Genomic DNA, 25602 nt, shown 5'->3' with positions numbered 1-25602 from the left:
CCCCGCGCAGGGGCGCGCACACGTGCGGAGGTGTCGCGAGGGAGCGCTGGGGCCGAGAGAACCAGCCGCCCGGGAGGATCCGCGGGTGGGGTCCCCGGGGACGGGGGCGGTGCGGCTGGGGAAACTGAGGCCACGAGGAGGGGGCGAGTCGCCCGGGAGGGCTTCTGGGCCGGGGCAAGGCGAGCCCGGGCCGGGGGCCTGGGCAGGCGGAGACGCCGCGCGCACGCATACTCGGAGGCGAAACAGCTACAAAAGTAGGCCAGGTTTATTGCCGAGAGCGGGAGCGCGGGGGCCGCTTTTAGAGATTAAGGCCACAGCCCGGCCCCTGCTCCACCGGGACGCGGGGTTTGGGAGCCTGGGCTCCCTCCCCACACTGTGCAAAAAGTGCTGTGCGGCCGCAGAGGCCAGTGCCACACTCCGGGCGGCCCCTCTGCCGGCGAGGGGCGGGATTTCCTGGAGTGAACCGCCCACCAATCCCTGAGCTGGACGGGGGTGGGGTCCTGCCCACCCCCGGGGCCGGGCCGAGGGCCGCGGCGTGGTCGCCTCCTCCGGATTCCCGCCGGCTCCTGGGCGGGGCCTCCACGGGCGGAGGCTGCTGGGGGCGGGGCGGCTGTCAGCGCGCCTCTCCTGGGTTGTACTCCGTCTCCCCCGAGGACACCTGTGAGATGCGCCTGGAGGACCGCCACAGCTTCCGCGCGAACTGGCTGCTGCGCGCCTGGGGGTGGGGTGGGGGGATGTAGTATTGGGGAGAGGTGGGCCGGGACCGTCACTCCCCACCCCGATCGAGGGCCGCCCTGCCCTTACCCTCACCTCAGAAGGCTGCCCCGCGCCCACCACGATAAGCTTGCCGTCCTCAAGGCCCACGAGCACGTGGCTGCACTCCTTGGTCACAGCCACGCTGCGGATAGGCACCTTCATGGGCAGGGGAGGCGCAGCCGGGAGCAGCCTGCAGAGAGGGAGGGAGGGATCTGAGCTCTCAGCTGCAAGGGAGTTTTGTGTCTTCTTTCTCCCCTGTCCTCCCCACCTCGCCCCCCCCACCCTCTGTCTGCATTTGAGGGATGGCTTAGCTGAAACCCTAAGACATAAAGGGACCTCCCATAGGTGTGTGGCTAAGGGAGGCCCAGGGCAAGATCAACCCACTGGAGGACAAGGGACAGGCCCTGAAGAATGTGCCCATGGACATATAAAAGGCCATGGGTAGGCCCACTGTGGTGGGGGCAGGGAGATGGAGGGGGGCCTGGGAGGCTCGCACCTTCTAGTATCCTCTGCCAATGACTACCACCCCGCAGGTCCATGAATTCCAACAAAGCGGAACTCACTTGTTCAGGTGAAGGATGTGCAGCGCGCACTGGGCTGTGCCCAGCAGAACAAAGTCCTCTGTCACTGCCAGGGCTGTGGGCTGCTCGACCAGGGGCAACGAAGCCCGTAACTTCCCATTCACAGAGTACAGGTGCAAGGAGTAGGTGACCTAGAAAAAGCAAGATGTGTCCACAAGGACAGAATCCCAACTACCCTGTTCTTGGCCGAGCACCCCTTTTCCATACCTGAGCCCCTACACGCTCCCACGCCGAGCTCTGTACCACAATCTGGCCCTCAGACCCCAGCACCAGATGGGACACAGGTCCAGGTAACATGGCCCCTGGGGGCCGCAGCGCTGCCACAAATTGACCACGACGTACGGTGTGGATGATCACAGTTCCATCCTGCAGGAAGACAGCTTAGGGTGCGGGGCATAGGTCTCTAATCTCTGGGGGCACTGCCTAACAAACTCAGCCTCCCCTGGGCGCAGGCACACACACACACCTCAGATCCAGAAACAGCCATGTCGAGTTCGGTGCTGATGGCCACACAGCTCACGGCAGCCTCGTGCCCGTAGAGGACCTGCACGGGCTTTGATGCCAGTCCCACCGAGAAACCACCCTGTGGGGAGCCAGGACCAGCTCAGGACTGGGGGTACTTCACTGCCCTGGCCCGCGAAGGCTGAGGCTCCGGAAAGTGACAGCCTTGTCCAGAGCCAGAGCGCTGGAAGGTTGTGGAGCCCCAGCCTTGCTCACGGTGGCAGAGAGGAGGGCAGGACGGCCAGTCAGCTGAGGGGTGGATGGGGGCTGCAGGTGCGGACTACGGGAGGGCCCCTGGGGCTGCCCACCCAGCCCACCTCCTGCAGGAGCCGCCACACCATGCACGTGGTGTCCCGGGAGCCCGAGATGAGGTAGATGCCACAGGTGTCCAGTGCAAGGCAGGTCACTACATCTGCACGGGGAGGGGAGAGGGCAAGCGGAATGCAGCGGTCACCCCCCTCCCTGGCCGACCAGCGTGGCCCGCGCCCCCCCCCCCCCCAGCTCCGGGGCTATGCGCACCCAGGTGGCAGTGGAGCTGTCGCAGCAGCTTGCCCCTTGGTAGTGCAGTCACTCGCAGGCTGCCGTCCCAGTGGCCACCACTGAACAGCAGCTTTCCGTCGGGGGCCACTGCCAGAGCTTGCCCATTCACACCACGGTCTGGCACCCACGGACCGCTCAGCAGTCGTTGCAACCTGACCCAGTATGGGGGGGAGGTGGGGAACAGGGCAGGTGAGGTCAGGCTGACATGGAAGACCCGGGCCCTCAGAGACCTTGGCTGGTCCCTGACTGGGTAGGGTGCCAGCTTGGGGGTACGGGGCATTGAAAGCCCACCCTTGCCCGCTTCCCTCTGTCCTACTTGGGGTTGCCTATGGTGGCATCTTTGCTGAAGCTGAAGTAGTTGTTTATGTTCCGGTCATAGGGCAGCCAGCTGTGGATGCCCAGCAGCCCACTGGAGCTCACGGTCACCTGGGGGCCAGAGGGGGCAGAGGTGGGGCAGTGGAGGAGGGAGTCGGAGCAGGAGTGGAGCTGAGCTGGGGGCTGCGCAGTGCACTTACCAACAGGTCTGAGGAGCCCTGGATGGTGAAGGAGTGGGACTGCCGGTGGGGGACTAGGGCCAGCACCAGGGGCACGCCATCACTGATGACCTGCAGAGCAGAGCACAGAGCTGGCTCTGCCTCAGTGCTCGGCCGGAAACCCCACTCTCCTGCCTGCCACCTGGGGCACCATTCTTTCCTCTCCTCCAATCCCCAGTGCTCACAGCCTAGGGGGTCACAGAGGCAGAGGTCCCTCTGCGACACAGTCGGGAGAGCTCAGCGGGCCTTCAGGAAGACATCTCCAAAGGTGAGGGAGTGACAAGCTGGGATGGACAAGGCAGCCCTCTCAGTCTCGACCTTGGTCCTCCCAGCCTCTGACTTCACGTCCCCCAGCCTGCTGGCAGGAGGGGAGGGGAAACTAAAAAGGTCAGGCCTGGGGGGCCTTCTCATGGAGGGATTCCATCTCAGAGGACTGTGAGGGAAATGATTCACAGCCAGATGGCCTTCCTTCTGGTCTCCCTAAGGTTTTCAGAGATGGTTAGGGGCTCGACAACTTGTCCCGGCCTCGGCAAAGAAGGCGCCTCCATCCCTGCTCCCCTATCCCTCTCCCGTTACCTCTTTTTCAAAGATGTCTAACATCAGTGACCTTGATTTAGGTTTTCCATCTACCCCAAGAGGTTGGTAAGGGACAGTGGTGTTAAACCCATTGCACAGAGCAGGACGATAAAGCCCTGCCTCCCCTCACCTCCGCAAAGAAGGCCTTGAGCTGGTCCAGATGCTGGAAGATGCTAGGTGAGTTAGTGTCCAGACGTGCAAGGCGCTGGGCTGCTTCTTCGGCGGAGAGCCGAGCCGGATGTGGCTCCTGTGGACGAGTGACTGGTCAGCACCGCCGCATGGGCATCCTTGACCACGATCCTCTGAGCTGGCCTCACCTTCAGCAGCTGGCAGGGAGTCTGCCCGAAATTACTGATGATGCCCTCCAGAGCCTTCCGTTCCCGCTCATCCACCACGTGGTCCAGGTCCACGGCACCTGGGTAAGGCAGGCAGAGCGGTCAGGACCTGCTCTGTGCCCTCCGCACTTAGCCCCCTGCAGCTGTGCCCTGGCCCCCACAGGAGTCCAGGGCGCCACCCACCCTCATAGGTGCAGTAATAGAAGACGTTGAGGGCCTCCTCCGCGGCTGGTCCCCGCTGCTTGTAGCCAAAGATGAGGTCGATCCACTCATGCAGGTGGGCAGACACGTACTCGGACTCCTGGGGGCGGGGAGGCACCAGTTAGTCCATGGACGGCTGATCCCCCACTCCCACTGCCGCCCCTCAACCCTGGCTGTCCGCCTGTCCCCTGTCCATGTTCATCTCCTCACCAGGGCCTGGCGGTGCTGCTGGATGAAGTCCTCGGGGGAGCTGGCCCACGGCGGCAACACCACATCGCCCACCTTCTCGTTGGTCAGCTGGAGGCAGCCCAGGTCGAAGCCTGGCCCGGAGGACGGGGTCAGCGGTCTCGCTGTGCCCTCGCCACCCACTTCCCTGGCCAGGCCTGGCCTGTGCACTCCGCCCCCGGGGCCTCCCCGCGCCCCACGCCAGCTCCTACCGTTCTGGTTCTCCAGGAAGTCGGGGAAGTAGAAGAACTCCGGGATGAGCTCCTTCACATCGGCAGGGCTCTCCAGGCGGGCCTGCCAGGCTGCCGCCACCGAGTGGAACTGCCGGTCGGAGCAGTCAAAGCTGGGGGAGGGGCACAGGCCAGAGTGAGCAGGGGTGGGGGTCGGGGGGGAGGGGCACAACTGGGACAAGGAAGGAGAGCTGTACTGGGGGCAGGAAGGGATCCGGAGGGCCCGGACGCCCGGAGGACCTGCCTCACCCCTCATCTGCCGGGCTGCCCCTGGGCCTCACCGGCCACTCTGCAGCTGGACGTGCAGGGAGGTGAAGGGCTCCACACGGATGAGGTAGTGCATCACGCCTGCGGCGTTGGAATAGTGGGTGCCGTAGTGGAACTTGTCGATGGTGCCTGCTGGGTCCTCGAAGCTCTCGTACCTGCAGCCACAGTCGGGATGGGGGACAGGGGAGTCAGCAGAAGGCTGGCCCTCGCCCAGCCCAGCCCCCAAGCCCAGCCTTGCCCACTCGCTCACTTCTCCCTCACGAGCTGGGCATGCTTGGGGTTCACCACACCGATGGGCTTGGACAGGTCCCGGAAGACGGCTGGGTTGCTGAGGTCCAAAGTTGGAGACACGTAGTCCTGCAGGACCCAGGGGAACTGGCCACCCACCCAGGGAAGGAGCTCTGTGAGGGTCCTGATGGCCTCTCTGCCCAGTCTGCCCAGCCCTCACCCTCAGGAAGATGGACAGAGCCCACGGGCAGCGGGGGAGGGGGCGCGTTACCGCTTGGAGGGACCACAGGGAAGCAGGCCAGAGCAGGTTTCCCTTGGGGGGGGGGGGGGAGGGGGTGGGTAGGGCTCAGGGAGGGGGTGGGTAGGGGCAGGGAACAGAGGCAGGTGTCAGGCCGCACCCACCCCCTAGCCCTGCCGGCTCAGGGCTGGCCTACCACCAGGGCCCACACCGGGTTGAACCAGGGCCGGCAGAGCAAAGGGGCAGGAGTGGAGGTAAGGAGTGGACCCTTACCACAGGGTACTGGGACAGGTCGTTGTAGGTTCTCCCTGCAATGGTGTTGAGTTGCATCAAGTACTCGAAGTTGGAGATCTCACGCTGGACCCATTTCTAGGGGGCAGGGGCAGGCCAGAAGTGAGTCCACTGGGCTGTCCATCCCTCCTGCCAACCATAGGGCCTTGGCCTTGCTCGAGGCCTCTCACCTGGGTGAGGCCCGAGGCACGCAGCATCTCTTGTGGGGAGCGGCTGCTTAGGTAGCCTTGGCTCGGGGGTCGGAGGCGCAGGAGCAATGAGTACGCCTGGTTCCGTACCTGGGTGTGGAGTGGGATGGGGTAGGGCTGGGGCCTGGGGGCCTGGCAAGGGGATGAGGCTATGGTCCCGCCCACCTTGCACGGGAAGTTGAGGAAGTAGTTGGCCTGATCAATGAAGAAGAGCTCGAGTGCTGAGCGGCGCAGGTTGAAACGCCGCAGGTGGACCTCACGCAGCTGGGCGAGCGGGCGCCGGAAGTCGTGGCCAATGCCTGTGCCGACGGACATCGGGGGCAGCAGTCACTCACCCCAGCCCCAACAGACCCCATCCACCCCCTGCCATCCTTCTCAGCAGCCCTAGGAGGACGCACCCTCCTCTGTTTCCACACGCTCGGCGCTGCCGTCATAGAAGTACACGTGCTGGGTGGTGATCTCCAGCAGCCCTGGGATCACGGCCACCACTGTGACCAGCTGGCACTCGGCGGAAAGCACCAGCTTCTCATGCTGCTCATCCAGTTCCGCCGCCTGCATCCTGGGGGCCAGCACCCACTTCAGGCTCCAGGCTCCGGGACCCCCTTCCAGATAAGCCCAAGGACTACACTCTCCTAGCGCCATCAAGTCACGGGGTACAGACTCCTGTGCTTCCCACAGGGAAGGGAGGAACCATTCACTGTCCAGTGCCCACCAGCCCTGGTCCCCACCCCAAACCTGGGCCTCCGAAAGTGTTGCCAGGACACTGGCTCCTATCCCTGGCTTCCCCTGTTCAGCGCCTGCCCACTCCCTTGGGCCCCCATGCAGGGCGGGTTTGTGTTTCTCAGCCCTGCCTTGGGGTGCCTCATCACTAGCTGCCCATTCAGCTAGACAGCTCTCCCCAACTGCCCACCTGATTCTGGACAGTCCCTGCAGGGTGTTCACTCCCATAACCGAAGTGGCTCAGGAGTCAGTCCCATGGGAGGCATGCACACAGCGGGGTAGACCCCTGCACTCGGCTACGGTCCCAGCTCTCCCAGCCACACTCACACTTTCTCCAGCGCAGCCAGCTCGTCTTCGCCCAGCTGGTCTTCCTGCAGCTCCTCCGGGAGGACACTGACTTTGGCCTCCTTGGTCACCGCTAGAGGCAGCGAGGCCTCCTCTGTCGGGGTCAGGGGGGCCTCACCTGCAGTGGGCCCAGGGCTGCTCAGCCAGAGCTGGGCAGGGCAGGGCCTAGGAGCTTGGGCAGATACTGCTCTGGATACCCTCTCTCACCCAGGTTGTCGCGCAGAGCGCTCGCTTCCAGATGAGGGTTGAAGTCATGATTGGGCACTAGCTTCAGACGCATGCGTGAGTATGTCTCGGCACTGGACATCTTCCAGCGTGGAACAGGCGGGTCCCTGAGGATACATCCAGGATGGTGGTCATGGGTGGGCACGTGCATCTGCCAAAGTCCTAGTTCCTCGCGGGTCTCATCCCAAACGCAATCTGGTGGCCCAGGGCCCTCCCAAGTCCGGTCCCCACCGGGCTCCGCCCTAGCCCCGCCTACCCCAGGGCCCGAGCCCCGCCCACCTCAGGGCCCAGGCCCCACAGGGGCTGGAGAGCTGCCGCCACAGGGCCCCCCAGTGCAGCAGGGCCGTGGAATGTTGCGCGGCCTGCTGCTTCAGTGCCGCTGCATAGCGCAGCCCTTCCAGGCGTCCCCGCCTCTGCGCAGGTTCCAGCACCAGGTCCTGCGGGGTGAGGGCGGGGTGGAGGAATGGGTCAGTCCGGCAGCGGGCTTCTCCCACCAGACATCCTCTGGGCGCAGGAGTGAAGCAGCTCCCCACCCTGGCCCCGGGCTGCACACCTGGAAAGCCCGCCGGCTGTGTGCCCGCTCCCGCTGGCGCCGCTGTCCACTGCTCATGAGCATGTCATAGCAGGCGTTCCAGAAGCCCGACATGAGGTCGTGGCTCTTCGCGTAAGTGTCCATTTCGAACTGCGACATGGTGGGCTGCACCTGGAGGATCGGGCAGGGACAGGAGATCAGCGCTCCATGCAGCCCCCTTCCCCCTATTTCTCCTCCCGCGTCCCCTCCTCCAGGCACCTGCTTATCGATGAAGTGGCGCCATTCAGGTGTGGCACAGAAGGCCTGGAAGTCCTCGAAGAAGGTGGGGCTGCCGTTGGTGGGCGGCAGGGAAGGCAGTCCCCACTGGAGCCCCAGCAGCCCGTAGGCCCGGTCCAGCAGTGTGCGCACCAGGGGCACCAGCCACGAGCAGCGTTCCGTGGCTGCGGCCGCTACACCTGGGGGCTCCATGTCCTCGGTGGTCGTTTTCGACAGGGAGGTGTTCAGCGCCCGTGCCAGCGCCGCCTCCAGCTTGGAGAGCACATAGCAGGCCTCCTCCCGCCGCATGGGCACCACTGCGGTCTGCAGCAGCCAGTGCAGCTTCACGTAGGCCTGGGCGTGCAGCTGGGGGGCGGAAGGGAGTGTGGGTGGCCCCAGCCGCTCCCCAGGCGCCCCGCACCTGCCGCTGCCGCACCCCAGCCAGCCCTGCGCTCACCTGTGGGTCCTCCAGCAGGATGTAGCCAAGCACTAGGCGCAGGCCAATCTGGGCCATCTCTCGGAGATCCGCTGTGCCGTTGGCCAGGTGCGGCCAGGCCCCCAGGCGGTCCAGCAGACTGCACACGCCCTCGAAGAGCTGCAGCCCAGCATATTCCAGGCCGCCATCAGCAGAGCGGGCCAGCAGCCCGTGGGGAAGGAGGAAGGTAAGGATTAGGCTGGGCGCCAGGTGGGGTTTGCCCACACAGACAGCATTCTGAGGCACCAGCACGCTCATCCACTTCCCGGACCAGATGCCCACGGGCTCACGTGTGGCTCACTGGCCTTCAAGCTACCGCACCTTCTCGCTCCACAGCTCCTGGTTCCCGTGGCCCTCCGCGCACAGGAAGTCCTGCAGCAGGCGTAACAGCCAGAGCGCCTGCTGGGTGAGGCTGGCCAGGACCCCAACGGGGGCCTCCTTGATGTCGGTCAGGGCTGACTCCAGCATCATCTCCAGAAGGCTGGGGATGGACGACAGACTCAGATGTGTGTCTGACGGCCTTCTTCCCCCGTGGGCTTCCCGGAGGCCCCTCACCCTCCCGAGTGGCCTCCTCACCTGCGCTTGATGCAGTCAGGAGGGCGCACGAGCATGGCTGAGGCCCCCAGCTGGGTGAGCACGGAGAAGACCTGGCCGCGCTCCCGCCACGCGGCCTCGTCGCTGCCTTCCACGCCACGCCACGTCACCGAGAACAGCACATTGGTGAGCAGGTTGCACAGTTCCTCCTCGGAGGTTTGCTGAGGGCACAGGTCGGGGGTGTGGGCGGGGGAGGAAGGGAATTGCTGACTCTCCCTCTAGCCTTGCTGAGCACCCCTTGCCAACCACTTCCTGGTGTCCCTACCAGGAGGGACAGTCTTCAGGCAACAGACAGGCTGGGGCCTGGAAGAATGGCAGAGGGGCCTTAGCCGCTGCCTGAATCCCAGGGAGGACCCTGGGGTCTCAGTGATTCCTCAGGGGAGAGAAGGTGTGGTTCACGAAATTATCCCATAGTTCACACGGGCCCCCAGAACTGTTCTGGAATCCTCTAGAAGAATGCCACAGTATAAGCAGAAACCCATCCCCAAATCTGGAAACACACGGCAGATCCCTTAGAGCGATGCTGCTCATGGGCTCTGTGAAGTTTCTGCCCTGCGAGCTCTCTTGAGGACTCCCCAAAGCCTAGCTGGTGTCCCCACTCGGGCTTGGCATCATTTGTCCTGTTCTGGGACCCCAACCAGGAACACAGCTGCAGATGAGAGTTCCGAGGGGGCACCAGTGGGGCCGACCGGCAGCTATAGCCCTGATGTCCGATAGGACCTCACCTTTGGAAAGGTTATACCACCCGCCTGGGGTCCCAGGGGGTCCCCCAGAGCCGGGCAGTGGCAGAGCGGGCCCGCCTCACCTGAGGGTTGCTGGTGTTTGAGGTATCGTCCCCACTGATGGCGGGCTCCGGGAGGCTGCCGTCCTCTAGTACGTTGGAGAGACTGGAGCTGTGGCGGCCGTGGGCCACAGGGAAGGGCCGGGGCCCATCCAGCGGGGAAGGGGTGCCAGGCTGGCTGGCGGGAGTAAGAGTGCCACTGCCGCCGCCGCCGCCACCGGTGTTGCATGACCCCACGCTGGCCCGTTCCAGGCCCAGGTCAAAGGGTGTACAAAACGGGGAGAGAGCGTGGTAGAAGGTGTCAGGGTCAGGGCTGGGGGTCTCCGAGGGGAGGAAAACGTCCGAAGTCTCAGGTGACTCAGTGGGTGGCTGGCATAGGGCTGGGTCTGGGGAGGTGGGTGGCTCTGGGGAGAAGGGCAGGGGACTGCCGGCTGTGGCCGCCTCCAGGACGTATAGCCGGGTCAGCACGTCCTGCCAGCCAGCCTGTCGGGCCAGCAGCCGCACTATGTCTGGCTGTCCGTAGATGAGGTGGAAGAGCTGCCGGGCCAGGGCACAGCCAGTAAGCGATGCGGCCAGCGCTCTGCCCCTGGACTCCTACCCCAGGGCCTTTGCAAGGGAGCCCTCCTCCCAGGCAGGTAAAGCAAAGCCCCCAAGGTAGAAGCCCCATCCTCCTCAAACTGTCTCCTCCCATACTCACCTGGCGACAAATGTCCAGGCGGACGCTGAGGTCAGCCTGGAGGGACAGCTGCACCACAGCCAACAGATCTGAGAGATTCAGGCAATCTGGAAGGATGGCCAGAGAGGCTCTGAGGGACTGAGCACAGGCGGGGGACCTCGCTTCCCCGCTGGCCCAGCCTCAGCCCCTGTGCCCATGCCCTCTCTCTATCCACCTGCCCTGTTTCCTGGCCCCATCTCGTCCTTCCACCTGGCCTGCCTCCTGGCCCTACCCAGGTGGTACCTGCCCCCAGGAACAGCTTGTAGAGGCCCTGGCAGAGCTGGGGGGAAGCAGCCCCCTCCGGCAGGCAGGCGACGAGTCCTTGCAGACCGTACTCTCGTAGCCGGAGGCGCTGGCGGCTCCGCTCAGGTAAGCGCTCGTTCTGCTGTAGTTTTCGCAGGATCTGGGGGTGGGGGGTGGCATAGAGGGTTGTCCTCATGGGGAAGGAGTGACTGGAGCAGGGGAAGTCACCACGTAGGTCTGTGGCTCCAAGGGACCTGTTCTACCTCCCTGGCCCTTAGGCAGGAGCCACAGCAAATGGAACACGAGGGGCAGGCTGGGGGTACCTTGCAGACTCGGTCAGGCACCAGGGGCAGTGACCTCGGCCGGACCAGCAGAGCCAGCAGCACCTCAAGGTTCCCCGGCTCCACGAGGAAGACGGCGAGAGACTCCTGTGCCGGCGAGCCCTGCAGCAGCGCCAGGAGCAGGTCCAGGGCTCCCACCACCTGGGGATCCAAGGTCTCCTTGTGGGTGGGCCACTCCCCTGGACACGGTCCACACCCTACCCCGCACCCAATCCCCCCGCTCCCAGCCTCCAGCCTACCTGGCCATCATCAGCGGAGGCCACCAGAAAGCTAAGCACCACCTGCATGTCCTCCACGGTGGAGCTCCGAACCAGGAACTCCCGCACCAGGCCCAGGAGCGAAGTTTGCACTGTGCGCACGTCGTCGGCCACTAGGGGGAGCTCCCGCGGCGGGCTGGGCAGGTACGGGCAAGCGCAGCGGCCCAGGGCCAGGAGAATGCAGGGGAACAGAGGGGAGGGAGCAGGCAGGTGAGCTGGGGGACCCGAACCCCATCCCCAAGGCCAAAGGCTGCTGTGTCAGGCCCACAGCCTGTCTGCCCCCACCGGCCTCACCTGTAATGGGTGCGCAACGCGTCCAGGATGAACTGGACGCCGTACTTCTTCCGCAGCTTCTGTCTGTGCTCCCGGACGATGCTGGACATGTACTGGATGTGGCCTGGACGGGCGTCATTGGAGGACTCAGGTCCCCCCGCCTGAGCTGGGCCCCTTCTGCTGTCCCTCCGGGACAGGGCCGTGTCCCTGCCACATCCCCCAGGGTCAAGCTGTCCCCTCAGATGGCCCAAAGCAGGATTCTAACTTCTCGGAACCTCTGCCCCCACTGCGCCCGCTGGCATCCCCCATCCAAGTCCCCACACCCACCCAGGCGCACGGCAAAGTCACTGGGGCTCCAGAGGTGGAAGTGGAAGAGCACGTGCTGGTAGAGCAGGTAGAGGAGGGGCCCGCCGCCCTCTGCGGCCACCTGCTCCATCAACAGCTGCGCAGACATGAGCACGTTCATGTCCATGGCCCAGCTGGGGACCTGGAGTGGAAGGAGGCAGGGTGAGGCGGCAGGCCCGGGATGGGTGCCACTGAGCCCCCCAGCATCCACCGTGCCCCGCACAGGCAGACGGACAGGAGCATCCTGCCTGCTCCAAGCCTTTTCGTGGCTCCCCACTGCCTCCAAGGGGCAAGCTCCACAGCCTGCTGGGTGCGTCCCTTGCCCCAGTGGGGTGCTGGTATTTCTTCAGCCAAACCCTGCCAAGCTTGGCGAGGCCCTGCTCAGATGCCAGCCCCTCCACCAGGAGGCTCTCCCCAACAACATCAGGTTCCCCTTCTTAGCCCCCCGATGCTGTCCCCTCTGCCAGACAGGGCCAGCCGCCCCCCCATCCCGTCCCCCGTCACCTGCCCCACCTTGCGCAGGAGGGCTCCAATGATGGCCGGCCCCTGGCACTGCACCAGGCTCTCCTGGTTCCCCGCATGGCCCTGCAGGAAGTTCCGCAGCATCAGCAGGAAGGCGGCCACGGCGTTCCTCTCCATGCGCACCTCTACCGGCCACCAGGAGGGGGACAGAGGTGTGTCAAGGGTCTGCCAGCAGCAGAGGCCATAGGCACTCCAGCCTCCTTATCACGCCAAGATTCCCTCACCGCCCTAACCCAGGCGCCAGGGCCACTTTACCTGAGGACTTGCCCAGTGGGAGAAGCAGGCCCTGGGTATTGTGGGCAGAGGTCAGCTCGGGCCCCACGAGGTCATGTGTCTCAGCTGGACCTGCCTCGGCCTCCTGGGGCTGGGAGGCCACTCGCTCCAGCAGGGGCAGCAGGGCAGCCATGCCTCCCACACAAGTCACCACATCCTAGGGGAAGGGCTGGCTGTGGGAAGGCAGCTCCCAGCCACTTCCCGCCCCACTCCGCCCCAGAAGACCTTCCAGTCTGGGAAGCCAGGTCCAGGGGACTCTGGTTCTCTTGAGCGGACCTCCCCTAACGACCTTGCAGGGCACAGTGTGGCCCCCCAGCCCCCACCCTGCACACAGGCGAGCCCATGCCCGTGCTCGTGCCCCCGGCACCCTTGGCCCATGCACGGGTGCGCACGCACCTTCACATCCCAGGTCTCCACCCTGTGGCCCGTCAGGCGGCCGTCCAGCCCATGGCCAGGGGACAGGTCCAGGCAGATGTTGTTCCTACAGGCCTGGGGGTGGGGGGGTGGGCGGGGAGGCAGGGTCAGTTAGAAGAGGAGGTGTCACAGGAGTTGGGGGGGCAGGGGAAGGTAGCGGGGCTGAGCCAACCGCCCCCCCAATACCTGAGGTGAGTAATGGAGGAGCAGCTTGGTGCTAAGCTCGTGCAGCTCACCCTCGGGCTTGAAGGGTGCCATCTCCTTGGGCCCTGGGTGGGGTGGGGCAGAGGGCTTCAGACCTGGCTGGGTGTCTCACCCAACCCCATCCAGAGCCTATCGTATGTCAGAGGACATACACCCCCAGGAACGCCTTCTCCCTCCTGGACTCCCAGTTTCCAACCTGGGCCCTGTAGGAACCCCCGCTCCCCAGGTAAGAGCTGGGCCAGGGGCAGGGAGGGGGTGGCTGCATACCCAAGGTGAACAGGGCCCGCAGGGCCGACGCGGGCAGGGCTTCATGGAAGATGGCCACGGCCCCCAGCTCACCCTCCAGGGACGTAGGGCTGCCCCACCGGGTGTCCTGTGTGCCTGCAAGGGTGGAGCTGATGCTGCCCTCCTGCAGGGGGGCCACCAGCCCGGACCCCCAGCCAAGCCCTGCAGTGGCCGGGACCGACTGTGAGCGGGAGAGGGAGGGATGGGGGGGAGCCAGGGCCGTGGGGACTGGTGGCATAGGCAGCCCCGTGGTGGTGGTCGTCGTGCGGTGCCCAGCAGAGCCAATACAGCAGGAAGAGAAAGGCTGCGGGGGCGGGGTTGGGCAAGTGGTCAGATCACAGCAAAGCCCGGGGTTCCGCCTGCATCCAGTTCCTCACACGGACCCCTGGGGCCACACGGACCCCAGAGGCCGGAGTCTGAGGCCCCACCACGTCCAAGATGCCCCGGCTACCCCAGGCCTCCCCAAACCCTGCCTGGCACACCTCACTGAGGGAGGGGCAGCGAAGGGCTGCCGTCTGGACCAGCTGGCCGTCTTTGTAGACATGGACCAGGTTCTGGCTGAAGGGCCGGCGCCCAGGCACATGGACAATGGCCACGCAGTGCTAGAACAGAAGCCTCGGCATCAGGCTGGTGCTTGGGGGCTCCTCCACCCCCCCACCCAGGCCATCCGAGCAGAGGCTCACCCAGGCGGAGTCGGCAAAGGACACTTCAGGCAAGCTCATGGTCAAGTACTCCTTCCGGGTGCACACGGCCACCACCAGCGTCCCAGCCGCCGTGAAGAAGGCCTCGAACCCGGAGCCGCTGCTGGTGAAGAAGCTGGGGACAGGTGGCGCCAGTTACGCCTGCGGCTTTCCTGCTCGGCCCTATGGCACCGCACCCCGCTCCCTGGCCATCACCCACCTATACAGCTGCTTTCGCTGGAGTGGCCGGGAGGGGGCTGGGGCAGGGGCCGCAGCCGCGGGGTGCAGACAGAGCCAGGCATGGAAGGTGAAGCCGGGTCCTGGCCAGCGCTGCACGGGGGGCACCATAATCCCCGCCATGCTGGGCGTGAGGTCAAAGTAGTGCAGGGCTCGCGCGGGGCCCTGGCGCCGGGCCATGCCTGACAATGTACGGATGATGGCCCCCGCGTGTCTGGCCTTCCCAGCCTCTGTCCCGCTGGGCTCCGAGGCCAGTGCTGGTGGCGGGCGCAGCAGACGACGCAGCTCCAAGGGCCTCAGGGACACTCGGCCCAAGGCTTGCAGCAGCGCCAAAAGCTGCTCTTGGCAGTGGGCCCCCAAGGTGACCCCGGCGGCGAGTGTCTCCAGCAGGTGGCCCACCAGACCGGCCTGCACGCACGTGCCCCGGCTGGCGGGGCAGCTGTCACAGAGCCACCGGAGGTGCTGCGCGAGGAAGAGCCGCAGCTCCGCCGTGGGCAGGGCAGGCAGCCACTGCATCAGCAGCAGCACGGGCTGCTCGTTGACGATCGGTGGTGGTGGACATCTGCTGTGGTCACCCTCCACAGCCTAGGAGTGGAGAGCACGGGATGGTTCCTGGGGCAGCTGGCAGGTGACGGGAAGGGCCGCCCTGCTGGCCATGGGACTTCCGTGGCTCAGGGTGTCGGGAAGGGCCGCCCTGCTGGCCATGGGACTTCCGTGGCTCAGGGTGTCGGGAAGGGCCGTCCTGCTGGCCATGGGACTTCCGTGGCTCAGGGTGTCGGGAAGGGCCGCCCTGCTGGCCATGGGACTTCCGTGGCTCAGGGTGTGGGCCTCCAGTGCTAGAGGGCAACGCGTGCCACCACGTCCTGCTAGTACAGGTCGCGGCTCGGGGGAGACGGAGGCGCGTGGGCACGCGGCGCTATTTACACCAGGCCTTCGGCACTGTTAACACCCTGAGCCCTGGCTTTGGGTCTGGGGTGGCCTCAACCCCGATGGCATGTTCCGGGATGATCTGGGGCGGGGGGGTCTCGCTCCTCTGCCCCGGATCTTCATCCCACCATGGACACCTTGGTTAGGCCACGGGTCCCACTATGTAACACCCATGGCCAACAGAGCCCCCAAGGTGGAGGGCTCACCCTCCGCGGGAACCCTGACTCGGTCCTGACTGCCCCTGGAACCCCAAGCCCACGCCTTGGACCTCACCATGTTGAGGAGCTCCTGCAGCAGCCTGCGGGTGGGGGGGCCATGGCTCTGCAGAACCTCGAGCAGGTGTGGGTAGCCGATGCGCTCCTTAAACACCTCCTGGGCAGGAGGAAGGGAGCACATATGTGGGCTCCCAGGGCAAACCCACACCCCATGGAAACCCCAGAAGAAGGAGCATCTTTCAGGGCTCCCCCACCTGGCTCTGCCTCGGGGTCACAGTGCTGGTGAGGGCAAGGGCCCACGGATGGCTGTGGGATAAGGGTCCCCTTGGAAGGCTGTAGATGGTTGTCAGCCCCCAAGTATCCTCCCCTGTCCAGCCCCGACCCCGGAGATCCAGCTGCCAGCTCTGACCTGCACCCCACAGGGCAAGACGCCTGCCCCCTCAGCTCCGTTGCTCTAACGGCCAGCAGCCAGAGCCGTTCGGGGGACATGCGGTCAGTTTAACCCCCGCCCCACACCCCTCTGGTAGCCAGACTGCAATGTCCTCACCTTGGCTGAGGGGGAGCCGCTCATGATGGAGGTCAGCACTCGGACCACGTGTACTACGATGGCATCTGTGTCCTGGTCCAGAACCTTGGGGTGGGGTGGGGTGGGGTGGGGAGTCAGCAGCAGGGGGTACCAATGTGTCACAGCTGGCAGCCCCCTGCTCCTGGTGTAGGGCCTTGCCCGTGCGACTGTGACCCTCACCCTGACCCTAGGGCCCTCTCTGAATAGCTTGGCCAGACCCCCTTTGACAAAGAGGCCAGGGAGGAAACCAAGACTCTCACTGTGACAGATTAACAGGGGACCCTCTCGCCATACCTCTTTTGTCGCTCACTGCTCGGCAGGCCTCAGTCCCCGCCCATCCCCACCCAAGCTAGACACACACGTGCAGGCAAGTGCTCCATCACCCATGATGATTGATGGGGGGGGGGGAAATCGAGGGACAACCAATCACAGGAGGTTAGAACCAGAAGAACCTTCGAGACCTTGAGTCCTACCCTCCCCGTTGCCCCTAGATGCAGGTGGGGGCACTGAGGCTCACCTTGGCTCATCCTGATAGCTGGAAACAAGCCATTCACTTGCCCTGCCCCACCCCGGGAATGGGCTTAGAGAATGTGTCCACAGCTGCCACACTGCTAGGCTGTATCCTGACTCCATGGGGCCTGACGCCCCCAGCAACCTCGCACAACCTCCTTCCCCTCCCCAGGCCTCAGTTGCCTATCTGTAAAAACGAGGGGTCTCACCTGCCTCGTCTGCTTTGTGGAAAAGTAGATATGCAGAATCTCAGAAAACAGGTTAAAGCAACAGCCACAGGGGCTGCCTCATGAGGACAAAGCCAGGGGCCCCTCAGGGTCGGGGCCCAGGCAGTAAGCCCCCAGAGAGAGGGCTCTCCATGCGAGCCCCTGACAGCTTGCTGCCTCTTCCAGCTCCTACGCAAGGTGAGGCAGGGAGACATCATAAGGGGATGAGGGACTCCCAGTGACCTGCTTAAGGCTGGCACAAAGATCCATGGAAAGAAGTGGGCCCATGTGTGGGAACCTCCTTTTCTGTCACAGTCGTGTCCCTTAGTATCTGGGCTTTAGTTTCCCCTTCTGGGAATGGGGGCGGGGGGTAGGTGGTTGAGTTTCGAAGGTTCCTTCCAGCTTGGCAAAGCCAAACCCTAGCTCCCAATACTAATCCTGGGAAGGGCACAGATCACTCCTGCCCATTCCCTCAAATAAGCGTCTAGAAGGTGGGTGAAACAGCATGGGGGACCCAGCCCCATTACGAGGCCACTGCAGGCCTTACACATGTCTGCTCGTTCCCCCTGCACCAGTAGGAAAGGCTCAAAGAGGGAGCCGCAGGGGGTGGGTGCCCAAGGAGGTGAGTGTCTGAGCAGGTCAGCCCCAAGGTGGTACCTTCTGGACATCGGGCTCGGTCAGTAACCGGGTAGCCAGGTCACTGTCCCCCTCAGGGGGCGCCCGGGCCTGCAGGTACAGCTGTGGGGAAGGGGGAGGGCACAAGGTGGAGGAGGCAGAGGAGAGAGAAGAGGAGGAAGATGGGGAGGGGGGGGTTAGAGGGGGACCGGGGGCAGCTGCCAGGGCTCTGCCCCGTGGGAGGGCTACGTGTGCCCTGACACCCAGGCAGAGAGCCCCACCAGGCACTGAGGAAGTCAGGGATCCGAGAGCTGCCCATGCTCAGAACAGACCTGAGTCTGGGGGCGGGGCAGGTAAGTGGGCAGGAGCAGGGGCTGTATCTAAAACAGCGGGCCCTCCTCCTGCCCCTGGCCTTGGGGCAGGAGAAAGGGGGAGAAGGGGCCAGGGCAGCTCCTGTCCTTCTGCCACATCCCTCCTCCTATGGGGTGTAGAGCCATCCCAAGCCTTAGGCCACCCTGCTCGCCACAGACCGCCCCAGCCCAGTCCAGCCCAGGCTCGCCTAGCAATCCCCACGAGGGATTCCCCAGCCTGGTTCCCCGCAGCTGGGCCCCGCCCACCTTGCTGTTCTGGATGAGGCGAGTAAGGTGTTCAAAGCAATTGTTGCTCAGGAAGGTGGCCTGCAGCACCGGCCGGTCCTCGCACGCCAGCATCCGGGGGATGGCGTCTGCGGACGGGTCTCGGGTCAGCCCCGCTCCATCCCTTCAATGACCCCGCCCGCTCGGCCTCTCGCCTTCTTCCCACACTGCCCGGTCCTGCCTTCCATCAGTGCTTGGACCTTCCCGGGCCGAGCCACCTCCCCAGGAGCCTGGGGGCCCATACCCACCGAGCATGCTGACCCGTAGGGCGACAAGGGCCTCTTCGGGGCCTGGGCTTGGGCCCGCTGGCCAGTCGGCATTAAGGATGCGGAAGTAGCCCTCAAGCAGGGTGCGGAGCTCTGGCCCACGGGGGGGCGTGCGGCTGGCATGCAAGACATGTACGGCCCCCACGAGCGCTTCCAGCGCCAGGGGCACCAGGCGGGGGTCCTGCGCCGGCCCATGGTCCCAGCCCCGTACCACACCCAACAGGCCCTGCACGGAGCCAGCGCTCACAGCCATCTGCCCGTTCTCCTGCAGGTGTGGGCAGAGACGGCAATGGTCAAGGGGCTTGAGCAGCAGAGCCCCTGAGGTGGTCGCCCTCTGGTCCGCAGGCTCCTCCGGGCTTACCTTCCCTCCTGCAAGGACAGCCCCGAACAGGTGGACGAGGCGAAGCAGCAGCACAGGGGACAAGCCGTCTGCCCCCTGCAGGCTCTCTGGATAGGGTGGGTGGGCAGGACAGGACGACATCACCAAGCTTGCGGGGGACTACCCAAGAGGGAGGTGCCCTGGGGTCGGGGGAGAAGGCTGGGATGTCCCGTGTGAGGGGAAAAGACCCTGTTCTGTCCTTGGGGGTCTAAAATGTCATGGCTCTCTGCTAGAGAGGTCTAGGGAAGACATGGCCCTTCTTTGGGGAACTTGAAGGCCTGTGGTCCTGCCCTGAAAGCCTAGCCAGTCCCCCAGATCCTTAACCTCCAAAGCAGGGACCCCAGGGGAGGCAACACACACCCCCACCCCACATCCCCACGGCAACCCAGAGTTGAGCTTCTCAGATACAAAGCTGCTCCCGCTACCCTGCGACGGTTGGAGCTTCCTGTGACCTGCTCTGGGGACCTCGCTATATCTACTGTACAGATGCCCCCCCCACCCCCACCCATGCCCCTGCTGGGGACTTCTAGGGGCTTTCAGAGTCTCCTATGTGGGAGGCCCACCTGGCTCTGCTCCAGCCAAGCTGGACAGGGTGCCAGGCCACAGACTGAAACTCAGAGAGCAAAAGGGACGAACCCTGGGTCACATGACTGGTGTGTATGGTGGAGGATGTGGGCAAGAGCAGGGCTCACTAGATTTGGGTGGGATGGGGTGGGACAGCTCCTCGGGCAGAGGGCATCTGAGCTGAAGCCTAAGAATGCAGGTGGTCTGGGAAGGGAGAGGAAGCAGCAGGGAAAGTCGTGGAAAAATAGCACATTTCGGGAGGGAGAGGACAGGGTACAGAGGGCGAGTGGGACTGGAGAGGGAGGCTGTGGGGGGAGCAGGATGGGATCCTGAGATGCCAGGCCACCGATGAGGGGCTAACGGCAAGAGGAACAAAATCCAGTCTGTTCTGCGAAGAGCACTCAGGTTGTGGGAGAACGGAGGCAGGAGCTCCCGGGGTGTGGGGTGGGGAGGGGGCATATCTCCCCTCTTGGAGCCGTGGCCCCTGCTCCAGACCCCAGGCCTGCAGCAACATGGCACGCCCCAATGACACTTCCACACCGCCTCACCAAGCCCGGCCTGCCCCAGTCCACAGGCATGCTGCCCTGTCCCATCTAAAGTCCCAGCCAGCCTCCCTCTGATGAGAGGAAAAGAGGGGACCGGAGAGAAGAGGGTCCCCAGGGGCCAGAGGTGGCCAGAGATGTCCTGGGAGTCAGCTTGTCCAGGACTGCAGGAGCAGGAAGCAGAATCGGTGTAGACATTATCTAAAGGAAGGGTGCAGCCTTCAGCGGTAAAGGGATCAGATCAAGGAGTTTTAAGAAGGTCCAGATCAGAGTGAGATCCAAGTGGCTTCTCGGATCCAGGGGGTGGGAGGGAAGAGGGAAGGGAAACTGCTCTCCCCTACCTCATGGAAGGCCTTCACTCCGGCCCAGAAAAGAAATAACTCATTTTGCCCAGACCTGCCCTTTCTTTCCTCTCTGGCCCTGAACTCCCTCACCCCTAGAGGCCTCGTCAGTTTCCCGTGGTGCCCCCAGCCCTGCCGGCTGCCACCACGAAGGGTGTCCCACCCCTGTGGCCACTGGGATGGGGAACTGCAGGAAGGGGCTCAGGTCTGGGGGTGGGGCCAGGTGGGGGCCGATGGGGCAGGGGCGGGGCCTGACCTCGGAAGAAGGCGCTGAATTCACAGGGCAAAGCCGCTGGAGGGAACTTGTATTTGCTCTTCTCCTTGGAACTGATGACTTCCCTGGGGGTGGGGGTGGGGAACGGGCAGGGGCCCGGGTGAGGCCAGGCACTGCACCCCGCCCTGGCCATCTTCCCTTCCCGCACCAGCCTACCCCTGGGCTCCCTCCAAGCTCCAGACCCTGGCCAGAGAGGTCACCCTCAGTGGGTCCTCTGAGGTGGGCTGGCTCTCACCCACTGTGCTGGCGCCGCCAGGTCTGGTAGGGGTCAAAGAGGCCCTCGCAGAGAAGCAGGGCGTGCAGGGCCACGTTCTCCAGCAGCAGCCCATGGCCCTCCGGCGATGCTGGGGTTCCTTTTAGCTGGAGGCATGGGGAGAGGGCAGAGGGGGTTTGCTGGGCCCTGGATACCACCTACCACCTCCCCCCTCCACCCCAGGCTAGAGCCCACCTCACCTCTGCCATCAACCGGGTCAGCAAGGCCAGCACCCGGGGCAGCAGCACCTGGCCCCAGCCGGCCTCTACGTTCTCCAGGTTCCTGGGAGGGAATGGGGAGAGAAGTCCCAGGAGTACAGCAGCCCCGCCTCCGGCCCCCCCTTTCCCCGGCTGCCCACCCTCCCCAGAGCAGGAGGCAGGGACCCACCTGCAGAGGACGATGAAGAGCCTGAGCAGCAGCAGGGCTTGCTCTGGGTCCCCCGCGTCCAGCTGCTCGGCCAAGACATGCAGCGCATCCAGGGGCAGCAACGGCACCTCGGCACCCGCCTCCTCCAGCCTGCAGGGAGGGAGTCGCTAGGGCACCACGGACCCTGTCTCCCCGCGCCGGTCCCCGCCCTCCAGGTAGATCCAGGCTCACCTGCGTGGCTCCAGAGAGGACAGCGAGATACTGTTCTCGAAGGCACCCACGAAGGCCTTCAGCCACTGCTGCAAGTAGCCCAGGTCCTTCTGTGGGGGGGGTGCAACAGAGGTGGGGGCAGACCGGGGGGCCATGGACAGGGATTGGAGGCAGGGCAGTGTGGGCAGACGGAGGGAGGGGTGGGTAGGGGAGGAGGGAGGACAGGAAGTTGGAAGGTCAGCCTCAGAGGGCTGTCCCGCACATTGACCACTCTCCGAGGACCCCTGTCTTCTTTTCCCAGTCTCCCAGTCTCTGCTCCCACCTCCCTAACCCTTGGGGACTCAGGCAAGCCTGACATGGGGCTTTGGTGTGCACATTCCTGGGCCCACACTGATGCTGGGGCTGAAGGCCTTCCACCTGCCAGCCACCCCTGATCCAAAGGCTTGGGCTGCCTTCTCCCAGCTCAGCAGTCACCACCTCCAGGAGACCGTGCTGCACGCACACCATGGGCCAGGAGGACCCATGCACATGCACATTCCCCACACATACAGGCAGAATGCCCTATCTCACCCTGGGAACCACATGCCCACCCTGGCTGGTTACCTGGACCCCAGGCCCCAAAGCTGGTTCCATGGGCAAGAGGGGCAGCGGCTGAGCCCGAGTTTGGGCGCCCGCCGCCAGGGAAACTTTGGTGTGAACGGGAAACGTCCCCTCCCGCCCCGCCGGGGCAGGAAGCGCAGAGTCACGGTGGGGGAGGAGGGCTGCTTCCTCCCGGCAGACCGCAGGGATGTGGGGGGGCCAGCCCCACCAGGGCACCCAGGGCCCTGCAAGAGAAGCCGGGAGGGACCTGGCCCAGCACCGGGGGTGGGGCCTGGAGTGCAAAGGGGCGGGGCCACAGCATTCCATCTTGGAGTCTAGGGAGGGTTCCCACACCTGCTGCTATAGAACCCTTCATTCAAGGCATCCACAGCTCCCTGACCTCGGTCCAAGCCTCAGGCCTAGGGAACACCATCGATGTGGAGGACTCAGTCATACCTTTGCCCTGCACCCCCCTCCCCTGGCCTCCCTGCTTGGCCCTACTGGTCTCTACTCCTGGGCAGCTGAGTAGATCCTAGCATAGCCTCAGTCTGTTCTAGCCTGTAAGCACAGAGTGGGTGGTGGTCTGGAGCTCTTTCTCCCACCCAGTCCCCCTCCTGCTGACCTCATCTGCAGCTCCCCCAAACCAGCAGAGCCCAGAAGGCACATTTCTTTCCCAGGGGCAGGGACCAGACTGCAGAAGGCCGGAGGGGTAAGGGACACATCATAGGTGCTGTGTCCCTGGTGCTACGCACCTCAACTCAAGGTCTTCCAGAACTACCTTGGGTGGTTAGCTCCTCTCTGCTGCCTGTAGGCTCCTGACCTCAGGATAGGGACTGAATGGGCCCCAAGGAAGGGGTCAGACCCCAGCAGACTGGGCCAGGTCCACAAGAAACCGAGGCAGAGCAGCCCTCACCCTGTGGCTGGGCACCTTCCTTGTGCATTTGTCACAGATCTGAGGCAACTGAGGGAAGGGTTGGGGCCATGGAGGTGCCGGATTTGAAAAAAGCCAGACCTTTGTTTTAGGCCTGGGCCACTCATGGTTGCTGGCCAGCCGGTCCGAGTTGACCACGTGGTCTCTTGCCTCAGCGACCCTACAGATCCTGGTCTACCTTCAAAACTGGCTCAACACTATCTGCCCCCTTCTACCCCCAAACCACCCCCAGTCGAGCCATAGACATGTCTCACCTAAAATGTGGGTTCCTTTTGCCCTCTTGCTGTTCTACTGAGTACCTGAAAGCCCAGATTTGACCATGTCCCTCCACCCTGGCCTGAGGATAAGGCCTCCGCTGAGCTTGGCATTCCAGGTCCCGAGTCCGATCACAGCTGCTTCTCCAGCCTCTCCGCCCCTCTCCATCTGAGTCACATCCTCTAGTCCAGGCCTCTGTCTATCCTAGGCCCCACTGCCATCCATGGCTTTGGGCATTTGGTACTTAAGCAGGAGCCTCCCTGCCTCTTCGTGGCCATCACCTGGTTTGACCCTTTCAGAACCTGGGTGGGCCCCTCAAAACTCTGCACACCCTGACTTTCTGTCCCCAGAACCACACCCACAGCCTGTCCAGCAGGTCCAGGCTGGGCTGGGTTCAGGGCTGCGGCGGTCAAGGTGGCCTTCCAGGCACTGGGAGAGCACGAGGGGTCTCTAAAGCATGGGGGTCTCTGCCTGTCCTGCCTCTGACCTGGGTCCCACAGCTTGTGGCTGCCATGCTGGGAGGTATGTCCGCAGGGGTCGGGACTCACAGAGCCGTGGTGGCCACGCAGCATGCCACGGGGTCTGGAGCTGGAAGAGGCGGCTACAGTGCCCGGCCTTCCCACACTTCATGGAGAGACCTTGACTAGCTCCTCCCTCCCTTTCCAGCTCAGAGCAGGAATGCGGGGCAGGGCCAGCCCAGTCCCCAACTCAAAGGGGCCAGGGCCTCATGAAGGCAGGGCAGGAGCAGCCACACTCCTCCTCAGGCCCTGGGGCTCAGCTGTAAGTGGTACTGAGGACCTGGAGGTCCGGGGAGCAAGCTGTGGGGAGCGGGAGGTCAGGGACCCCAGGGTGGATGGGCCTCCATCTATGCCCGGCCAGCCCTGAGGGCACTCAGTACTGGGGGTGGGGGGCTCCCGAGGGCTAGTCAGGCCCAAACAATCACTGGGGGTGCGTGGAACTGCCACTTCCGTAGAACTCTGTGGTACCCCAGGACAGCTGAAGGCAGGTGGCTGTAGCATCCTATGGGGGGAGGGGGCTAGGGGGCTGTCTGCCGGGGGACAGAGACGACCGAGCTACTGGACATTGTGCTGCCCCTCCACCTGGCTCACCCTGAGGGGACACTCAGACCTTGCTTCAAGCCCCAATCCCAGCCCGTCACCTCCTCTCGGAGTTCATAATGGTGCAATACACAGAAATTTCCTTAACCACCACCCGGCGTCCCGTGTGCCCCAGTACACACACGTCGCCACCACTGTCTGGCCAGCAGCCCCTACCCTCCGGATGGCTCAGCCCGAGGGCATTCCTCGCTGTCTCCACACCCACGGGTCCGCAAGCACTTTGCCCTCCATGCTTCCTCTGCCTGAATGCTCCCCAGAGCCGGCACCTTTCTCGAGGCCCAGCCCTGGCTGGTGCTTCAGAGGTTGGGCTCAGACCAGTGGTTGAGAGCACGGGTTCTGGAGTCCAGCCGTGGTTCTCAGACTCTGTAGCTTGTTACTCACCATTCATCTCTCTGCGCTGCAGCTGCCCCTTGAAACCCATCCCTCCATACCTGCTTCACAGGTAAAGCCTCTCCAACCACACCCCCCACCCAGCACGGGAGAAGGTGAGGGGGAGCTCCCTCCCCAAATCCAGGGGCTCTGCCTTCCCAAGTCCCTGGCATTCTAGGGTGACACAAATGTTTTCCCCACCCACTTCCAACAGACCAATAAGGAGCAGACTTTGGTTCACTGGCAGAGCCAAGGTCTCCTCTGGGTGTCTGGCCCAGGCAAGTAGAATGGCGTGGGTGGTCCCAGGTTAGAGCAAGGAGCAGGGTAAGGAGAGAAAATTGTAGCTCCAAAGTGGGTGACCCCACCTAGTCAGAATTGCCTGGGTGGTAGTGAGCACCCCATTTCCAGAGACAGGCAAGCAGAAATGGGACAGAGTGGAGTGGGGTTTGATCAGGATAAACCTCTTTCAGGCCTGGGGGGGGGGTGGTCTCCCCACTCAGAATCAGGAGAGAGATGGCAATGTCACGCCAAAGGTGGTTTCTGGCTACACCAGGATGCCTGAAGGTCAGACTTGGAGGACCTTGAGTCAAAGAAGGAAGCTAGAAGATGGGGACTCTGCCAGAGGCAGGGGCAACTGAGGCCCAGTGGTGCAAGTGCCCAGGTGGCTGGGCCAGTCTCTCCCCATTACCTGGGGATGGGGTCTTGCAAGGGGCAGACCTTCTGGTCTCCATAATGCCCCCCAGGGCATAACCTTCCCCTTGTCCTATCACTATGGAAATCGAGAATTTCCTTTCAGGGTCCCCATAGTAACCGACCCTGTTTCCATGGGGACCCCACACTTCCACATCAGTGCCCCAGTTGCCATAACAACTCCAGGGATTACCAGCCCCTCCCCCCAAGCCTGGGCTCTGTGGTATTCTCCCCATCACCTCAGTCGGGCCCCCTTCAGTTGCCTTGGTAATAAAGGCAGGGAACGGGGAGCCCTGGTTGCCCTAAGGAGGCTCACCTACATTCCCTTCTCCCGGTTCGAAAGGGTAAATTGAGGCACGGGGCGGCACAGGACCCAGCTGAGGTCC

The 25602-nt window shown here is 64.2% G+C and overlaps 1 protein-coding gene across 5 annotated transcripts in view; it reads right to left on the bottom strand.

The window, feature by feature from the left end:
* Nucleotides 1–247: 247 nt before the first annotated feature.
* Nucleotides 248–25602, bottom strand: part of NBEAL2 (neurobeachin like 2) — a 28865-nt gene continuing 3510 nt past the window's right edge. The window contains exons 1-54 of one of the 5 annotated variants that reach the window (XM_045990766.1): nt 21878–21937; nt 21296–21384; nt 21086–21214; nt 20899–20980; nt 20681–20805; nt 20428–20510; nt 18328–18792; nt 18062–18168; nt 17487–17567; nt 16096–16179; nt 15607–15705; nt 14390–14991; nt 14173–14305; nt 13972–14091; nt 13472–13793; nt 13187–13269; nt 12983–13075; nt 12569–12743; nt 12305–12438; nt 11774–11933; nt 11468–11570; nt 11156–11309; nt 10899–11057; nt 10576–10735; nt 10315–10400; nt 9642–10154; nt 8819–8997; nt 8564–8723; nt 8225–8362; nt 7771–8133; nt 7534–7683; nt 7260–7417; nt 6963–7087; nt 6738–6873; nt 6089–6249; nt 5856–5989; nt 5673–5780; nt 5485–5580; nt 4996–5120; nt 4760–4900; nt 4461–4591; nt 4234–4343; nt 4006–4123; nt 3805–3902; nt 3618–3734; nt 2894–2983; nt 2695–2804; nt 2358–2530; nt 2156–2250; nt 1804–1920; nt 1545–1703; nt 1320–1468; nt 811–946; nt 248–715 (exon numbers count right to left, since the gene is read on the bottom strand). In XM_045990766.1, coding sequence (XP_045846722.1) covers nt 614–715; nt 811–946; nt 1320–1468; nt 1545–1703; nt 1804–1920; nt 2156–2250; nt 2358–2530; nt 2695–2804; nt 2894–2983; nt 3618–3734; nt 3805–3902; nt 4006–4123; nt 4234–4343; nt 4461–4591; nt 4760–4900; nt 4996–5120; nt 5485–5580; nt 5673–5780; nt 5856–5989; nt 6089–6249; nt 6738–6873; nt 6963–7087; nt 7260–7417; nt 7534–7683; nt 7771–8133; nt 8225–8362; nt 8564–8723; nt 8819–8997; nt 9642–10154; nt 10315–10400; nt 10576–10735; nt 10899–11057; nt 11156–11309; nt 11468–11570; nt 11774–11933; nt 12305–12438; nt 12569–12743; nt 12983–13075; nt 13187–13269; nt 13472–13793; nt 13972–14091; nt 14173–14305; nt 14390–14991; nt 15607–15705; nt 16096–16179; nt 17487–17567; nt 18062–18168; nt 18328–18792; nt 20428–20510; nt 20681–20805; nt 20899–20980; nt 21086–21214; nt 21296–21384; nt 21878–21907 — 8250 coding nt within the window. In that variant the 5' untranslated portion in view covers nt 21908–21937 and the 3' untranslated portion in view covers nt 248–613. Of the gene's footprint in view, nt 716–810; nt 947–1319; nt 1469–1544; nt 1704–1803; nt 1921–2155; nt 2251–2357; nt 2531–2694; nt 2805–2893; nt 2984–3617; nt 3735–3804; nt 3903–4005; nt 4124–4233; nt 4344–4460; nt 4592–4759; nt 4901–4995; nt 5121–5484; nt 5581–5672; nt 5990–6088; nt 6250–6737; nt 6874–6962; nt 7088–7259; nt 7418–7533; nt 7684–7770; nt 8134–8224; nt 8363–8563; nt 8724–8818; nt 8998–9641; nt 10155–10314; nt 10401–10575; nt 10736–10898; nt 11058–11155; nt 11310–11467; nt 11571–11773; nt 11934–12304; nt 12439–12568; nt 12744–12982; nt 13076–13186; nt 13270–13471; nt 13794–13971; nt 14092–14172; nt 14306–14389; nt 14992–15606; nt 15706–16095; nt 16180–17486; nt 17568–18061; nt 18169–18327; nt 18793–20427; nt 20511–20680; nt 20806–20898; nt 20981–21085; nt 21215–21295; nt 21385–21877; nt 21938–25602 lie in introns of those variants that run through there. The other 4 variants (XM_045990765.1, XM_045990769.1, XM_045990768.1 and 1 more) reach the window with 4 other exon arrangements.

This window comes from Meles meles, chromosome 20 (assembly GCF_922984935.1).
Source record: "Meles meles chromosome 20, mMelMel3.1 paternal haplotype, whole genome shotgun sequence".
NCBI classification, from domain to species: Eukaryota; Metazoa; Chordata; class Mammalia; order Carnivora; family Mustelidae; genus Meles; species Meles meles.
This window is presented reverse-complemented; position numbering and strand designations above follow the sequence as displayed.